This window comes from Cottoperca gobio, chromosome 14, assembly GCF_900634415.1.
Source record: "Cottoperca gobio chromosome 14, fCotGob3.1, whole genome shotgun sequence".
Taxonomy (NCBI): Eukaryota; Metazoa; Chordata; class Actinopteri; order Perciformes; family Bovichtidae; genus Cottoperca; species Cottoperca gobio.
Window position 1 is genome coordinate 2,681,066 of NC_041368.1, and position 6,415 is coordinate 2,687,480.

Consider the following 6,415-nt stretch of genomic DNA (forward strand, 5'->3'; position numbering starts at 1 on the left):
GACGTCCATGTTTGATGAAATGCGGTGGCCTACATCCGATAATGTTCTCGCACGCTCATTGTTTACCAAATTTCCCAAAATCTGAATGTAAAAAATGTTTTTATTCTCTTGTATGAGGTGTTTTTCATATTTGGCCTAGAGTCGTTTTTCACTTAAAATATATAGTATATTAAATGTTCTTCTGGAGAGTGCTGCTTTAGTTTTAGCCAATAATGGCGATTATGTTCCACCAAACACATAAGCTTTAGTGGTTAAGATTCATGCAGTAATGCTAAACATATATGCCCTGCTCCAACTTCTTATACATATTCCTATTAAGAATTTAGTCCAGGTGTAATGTGGGCTTTCTAAATCCCCAGGCAGGCAGGGCCCCTGTGTCAGGCTGCTCCCCTGAGGTCCGCTCCGGCTCCACCTCTTTGCCTATGACGCGCAGCATCAGAGGGTATAAAACTACTCAGCGTCTTTTACGCAGCAGAACCAAAACAAGTGGAGTTCCAACTATAGGACGTAGGAGAAGACAAGGATTTAAGATACAGCAACAGGATCACAGAGTTCAAAGTGATGAAACTTTTTTGAGTTTTCTTCAACACCTTTTGGGAATATTATTGCACGCGACGAATGCGGACATCCACTTAGAACTGGAAATCAAACTCTGAGAAGAAATGGCACATCTACACCTGATATACCTCTTGGCTTTGGCCTTAGTGCACGTAGTAAGTTGGCTTCTGTTTGTGCTGAAATAACAATCTCAGAATGTGTTTACGCACAGCGTGTCTGATATCCTGTTTTTCTGTCATTGCAGGTTTGGTCCTCTGGTGTGTTTGAGCTGAAAATTAATTCATTCCACACGGCGCAACGTATCTGCAGGAGACACAGGGACTGTCACATATTTTTCAGAATTTGCCTTAAACACCCGGAGGATGTGATCTCAGCGGAGCCGCCATGCACCTTTGGCACCGGACACACCAACGTTATCAGGGCTGATCACACTTCGATTTCCAGCAGTGCTCCCATCAGGGTGCCTTTCCACTTCAAATGGCCGGTAAATGGAAAAATCATAGTTAAACAATCTGCCAATTAATTTATCAATGTCTGATAAGTGCGTAAAATACCCACATTGACCAATATGCATCAATGCTATTGTACTTGAAAGCTCTCAACGTTTTTTTCTGTTCTAGGGAACATTTTCGTTGATTATTGAAGCCTGGAACGCTGAATCTCCGACTGAATACACAGGTAGGTTGTTTCTGGCGGCCGATTTAATGGTTTTATTGATATCAATAACACTTTAATACAAGATAAATCACATGCACTTTGCCTGTTGCAAGATAATAACATGTGTTAAATGTCCCTTCTCTCTGCAGACAACCAAAACAACCTTGTGAGCCGCTTGGCGACCAGGAGGAGACTTGCCATCGGCGAGGACTGGTCCCAGGACGTGCACTTTGGCGAGCAGAGCGAGCTGCGCTACTCCTACCACGTCTTCTGCGACGAGTACTACTTTGGAGACGGCTGTGCCGAGTACTGCAGGCCGAGAGACGACACACTGGGCCACTACACCTGCGATGAGGAGGGCAACCGCATCTGCCTGGAGGGCTGGAAGGGAAACTACTGCTCTGAGCGTAAGTGTATAATTATAAGTACCTAAGTGTCCTTGAGCAAGGCACTTCCATCCTGTCGTAATTCTCTGCGTGCAGTTCAGTGACTAACCTGCGGCGGGAGAAAAACTCTGGATTCAACCACACATATACTGTATAGATTTAAAGTACATTGATAGTAGTAGTAGTAGATTTTAACCTGCCTTATTTTGTAGTTTTCTACGTTATCATAAACATTTCAATATCACATTAATTTAGTAAATAATTCATTCCTAATTGTAATAAAAACAACTTTATTTATATAGCATCAAACAAAGTTCCAAACTATTTAACGTGGGAAGAACAAATATAAAGAGTGAATAAAACAGAATTCAATACAAGGATAAAAACAGTAGAATAAACAAATACAACACATTAGGTAAATGGCATCCTTCTGAAAACTGTTTGCTCTAAAGGTCTCATAGGAGTTTCCTTAACTCTCTTCAAATAAAGCAGCTGAGAGAACTTAGGGAGTGGAGGCAGCCAAAGGCATTTGTTACTCACACAGTAACATTGAGGGACTGGATATTTGCAAGTCAAGACAACCAAAACTTTTTAAAAGACACAAAAAATTAGACTCAAGTTTTGTCAAGGCAGAGACTAAATGTGTGACTTTTGATCTCCTACACAGACAAGAATCTTTTCAGAGCACATAGAGTGCTTCCTTTATCTGAGTGATGTCCCGTAGTGTTGTGTTTTATTCTTTTGCAAAACCGTCTGTGGTGTTCCATCTGCCTTTTGTTCTCTGTTACAATGAGAGAAAGAGCTGTGGCCCCCATTACACACACATACACACACACACACACACACACACACACACACACACACACACACACACACACACACACACACACACACACACACGTCTCACCTTGAAAAATGTGTGTATGTGTATGTGTGTGTGTGTGTGTGTGTGTGTGTGTGTGTGTGTGTGTGTGTGTGTGTGTGTATGTGTGTGTGTGTGTGTGAGATAAAAGAAACCATTTTTTTTCTCCAGCAGTGTGCCTGCCAGCTGCTTGGCTCAATACTTAACCAACAGTGAAGTCTGGAACAGCGCTGGGGTCAGACAGGGGGCCCTGTACGTGTGTGTGTGTGTGTGTGTGTGTGTGTGTGTGTGTGTGTGTGTGTGTGTGTGTGTGTGTGAGAGAGATGTATGAGAAGGCGTATCCATTGTAATCACACACCCTCCCTTTCCCTCTCCTCTCCAGCCATCTGCTCGGCGGACTGCAGTGAAAAGCACGGCTACTGCGAGGCCCCAGGGGGCTGTACGTGTCGCATGGGCTGGCAGGGCCCCTCCTGTATTGAATGCGTCCGCTACCCAGGCTGCCTCCATGGGACGTGCAACCAGCCTTGGCAGTGTAACTGTCAGGAAGGCTGGGGGGGCCTCTTCTGCGACCAGGACCTCAACTACTGCACCAACCACAAGCCCTGTGCCAATGGAGCAACATGCACCAACACGGGCCAGGGGAGCTACACCTGCACCTGCCGGCCCGGCTTCGGAGGTACTAACTGTGAGCTGGAAACCAACGAGTGTGACAGCAACCCCTGCAAGAACGGAGGCAGCTGCAATGTGAGTACACAAGGGGATCAAGTCTGTTTAGTTTAGAGGTGCACTGATACTAAAATAGTTGCAATAATTAAACACGACTACCAAGGATAAGATAAGATATATAGGATCCCATGCAGGGAAGTTCAAGTGTCACAACAGCAGAAGTAGAAGAACAGTAACTTAAAGTTATACTACCAGTATATACATTATTAACATCTACTGTATACAAACAAAGTATAATACAACTAAAATAGAAGCTATTTAATACTAAACAATTGCAATTTGCAACACAAAGTTAAATTGCAATTGAGGGAATGGAATCGGGTGGTGTCTGCCTACAGTATAGCAGTGTTAGCAGATTAAATAAAGTTATTTCACTTTAAGCAGCGAAACCAATGTTTGTGTCTTCCATTGCAAGCACAGTAATGCAAAAGGTAACAGTTGACAATGACATATAATGCAGTTGATCGGCCTTTGATGGACTGCTGAAACTGCAAAGTTTAAACTTCATGTACTCTGATCTCATCTGAAAGCATACTGAAAATCAAGAGCTTGTATCAGGACTCATCCTTTATTCTACCCTGCAAAACAAACGGAACAGCTCCAGAACTACAGGGTTCCACACATCCCTGCCCGACTTTATTTATTTCTTAACGTGAAGTTTTTTCTACCTCTGTCCACAGGACCTGGAGAACGACTACTCATGCACCTGCCCACAGGGATTCTACGGTAAGAACTGCGAGATCATTGCCATGACTTGTGCAGACGGTCCCTGCTTCAACGGCGGCACCTGTGTGGAGACGATGACTGGAGGCTACACCTGCCGCTGCCCACCCAGCTACACCGGCTCCAACTGTGAGAAGAAGCTGGACCGCTGCAGCAACAGACCCTGTCTGAACAGTGAGTTCTCACCTCTGGCGACATCTTGTGGCTGAAAGGCAAATAAGCAGTTTCTTGGCTGAATATGAAATAGTTTTTGTGAATAGGTATCACTGTTAACACTCCAACATCAATGCACTTAGTACAGAGAGTTTGAATGTAATCCCATTAACACTCCTTCAAACAAAGGGTTGTCCCTGATCTCTTGGATGCTAAAGTGTTTTCTCCCTCCCGCAGGTGGTGAGTGTCTGGACCTCGGCCAGAGCGTCTTGTGCCGTTGTCAGGCAGGCTTCACCGGTGCCAACTGCCAGGTCAACATTGACGACTGCGCTTCAACCCCCTGCCAAAATGCCGGAACCTGCCAAGACGGTGTGAATGACTACACCTGCTCTTGCACCCTGGGGTACACCGGCAAGAACTGCAGCGTGAGGTCAGATGCTTGTGGCGCCCTCCCATGCCAGAATGGTGGCACTTGCTTCACCCACTTCACTGGGCCGGTGTGCCAGTGCCCTAAAGGCTTTATGGGTCCGAGCTGTGAGTTCACGCTCCAGCCCAGTTTCAAGCCCGCTTTGCGCCAAACCTCCCAGCCCTCCTCCGCCACCCTCACCATCTCCTGTATTCTGGCCATCCTGGTGCTGGTTCTGGTGGCGGGTATTATCTTCTTGAGGAGGAGGAGGAGACTACAGGGAAGGAAGCAGCTGAGCGACATTGCAGTCTACAATGACTTGGAGACGGTCAACAACCTGGGAGGAAGCGAAAGAGAAGCCTTCCTCAGTCCTAACGGCCTGTTCAAGATCAGCAACGGCACGGCTCGTCTTAGCCTCTCCCTCTGCCCAGAAGGAAGATCTGGGTACAGGCACAGTCCTGTGGAGAGTAGCCTGGCCAGAGATGAGCGTCAGGATTTTATGTGGAGGGACGAAGCTGGCCTGGGCTCTGGGGCAGGGCTGAGATGAAACAGACAGAAAACATGGACGTTCACACAGGGGTAAAGGAATATTAGCACTTGTTGCTCCTCTCTCTTCACGCACAGTGAAGAAAGGAGCAAATCCATGAGTTGGAAACCACTCTGCTTATGCAGAAGATAACGTACCATTAAAAATGTAAGCATAAAAAACAAAATATTGACAGATGAACTATTCTGATGAAGTTGATTTTACAAAGATTTTTGAATAAGTATATGGGGCAAAGCTCTTTCATGTTTAAGATCCAAAGAAACAAATAATCCGATCCACTTTTCATAGGACCTACAACACAAACCAAATACAGGAAGTCACAATACTCCGACCACCTTTGGAAAACCTGCCCAAAATATGTATTAATGGGTTAATGTTATAAATATGTTCACTTTGTTTGATTGTTTCTCATTTTTTAAACTCTTAATTTTTGTTTTGCGTTTCAATCTTCCTTTGGACATTATTTCCTTATTGTGCGTACCATCATTTTTATTATTTATATTATTTATTTATTTGAAAACTTATGTTTATGGCTTCACTTCGATTGTCACAGATGTAGAGATATATTTATATGATTCTGAATGAAGACCGACACTTGATGTACCTGGATGTTTTATGGGCTGTGTGAAATATCTCAAAATTATTCAGTGCAGGGATATGAGGAAAATGTGCTTTATCACACAAAGCCAGCTATTACTGTAATTTATATATCTATAGTTTATTTACTACTGATCATATTGCTCTTTCATGTGCCATTTTGTGTTCATGCCAAAGTTTGTGTTATGTTACATGTTCTCATTCATACTATTTAATTTCAAAATGTTGTGGTTGTGATGTGGAATAAACTATTTGCTTTGATGTAATTCTGGATTTAAATGTCTGTTCCACAAGCGCGAACCCTGCACCTTTATTCATAGACGGAATACTAAAGGGAGATTAAGATGAGATTTTGTATGCTATAAATCCCTGGTTACTTAAGTATGTTAGGGTCATTAATGAGGTGAGGCTGCAACTAAGAATTATCTTCATTATTGATTAATCTGCCAATTGTTTTTCTCAATTAATCGGCTAATTGTTTAGTCTATTTAAAAAAATAGAAAATAGTGGGAAATGTTTCGTCTTTTGTCCAACTGATCACCCAAAAACCCAATGACGTTCAATTTGCAATTCTCTGAAACACAGAAAAGCAGCACATCTTCCCATGTGGGCAGCTGGAACTACATAATATTTGGTATTTTCGCTTTAAAAATGACAATGAATCATTTCACCTTTACACTGACTTAAACAAACACCATTTAAATGACCAGGTCCAAGTGATCTACCTGTATTAAAAACAATGTCGGAGGATTCACTCCTCTCTTTTCCTCCGCTCTGTCTCTGACTGTAGGTGTGTGTGC

The 6,415-nt window shown here is 43.4% G+C and overlaps 1 protein-coding gene across 1 annotated transcript; it reads left to right on the forward strand.

Moving 5' to 3' along the window:
- The first annotated feature begins 493 nt into the window (after nucleotides 1–493).
- dlb (deltaB) lies at nucleotides 494–5,876 on the forward strand. The gene is made up of 7 exons (XM_029447356.1): nucleotides 494–713; nucleotides 803–1,042; nucleotides 1,179–1,236; nucleotides 1,365–1,622; nucleotides 2,846–3,207; nucleotides 3,870–4,086; nucleotides 4,303–5,876. Exons 1-7 carry the CDS (start codon nucleotides 663–665, stop codon nucleotides 5,016–5,018), a joined length of 1,902 nt encoding a protein of 633 aa, XP_029303216.1. The 5' UTR covers nucleotides 494–662; the 3' UTR covers nucleotides 5,019–5,876.
- The last annotated feature ends 539 nt before the right edge of the window (nucleotides 5,877–6,415 follow it).

Excerpts from the sequence above, each read along its gene's own strand:
- dlb (XM_029447356.1), top strand. The coding sequence starts at position 663 with ATGGCACATCTACACCTGATATACCTCTTGGCTTTGGCCTTAGTGCAC. Across the intron at positions 714-802 it reads CTTTGGCCTTAGTGCACGTA|GTTTGGTCCTCTGGTGTGTT; the intron begins GTAAGTTGGCTT and ends CTGTCATTGCAG. Across the intron at positions 4,087-4,302 it reads CAACAGACCCTGTCTGAACA|GTGGTGAGTGTCTGGACCTC; the intron begins GTGAGTTCTCAC and ends TCCCTCCCGCAG.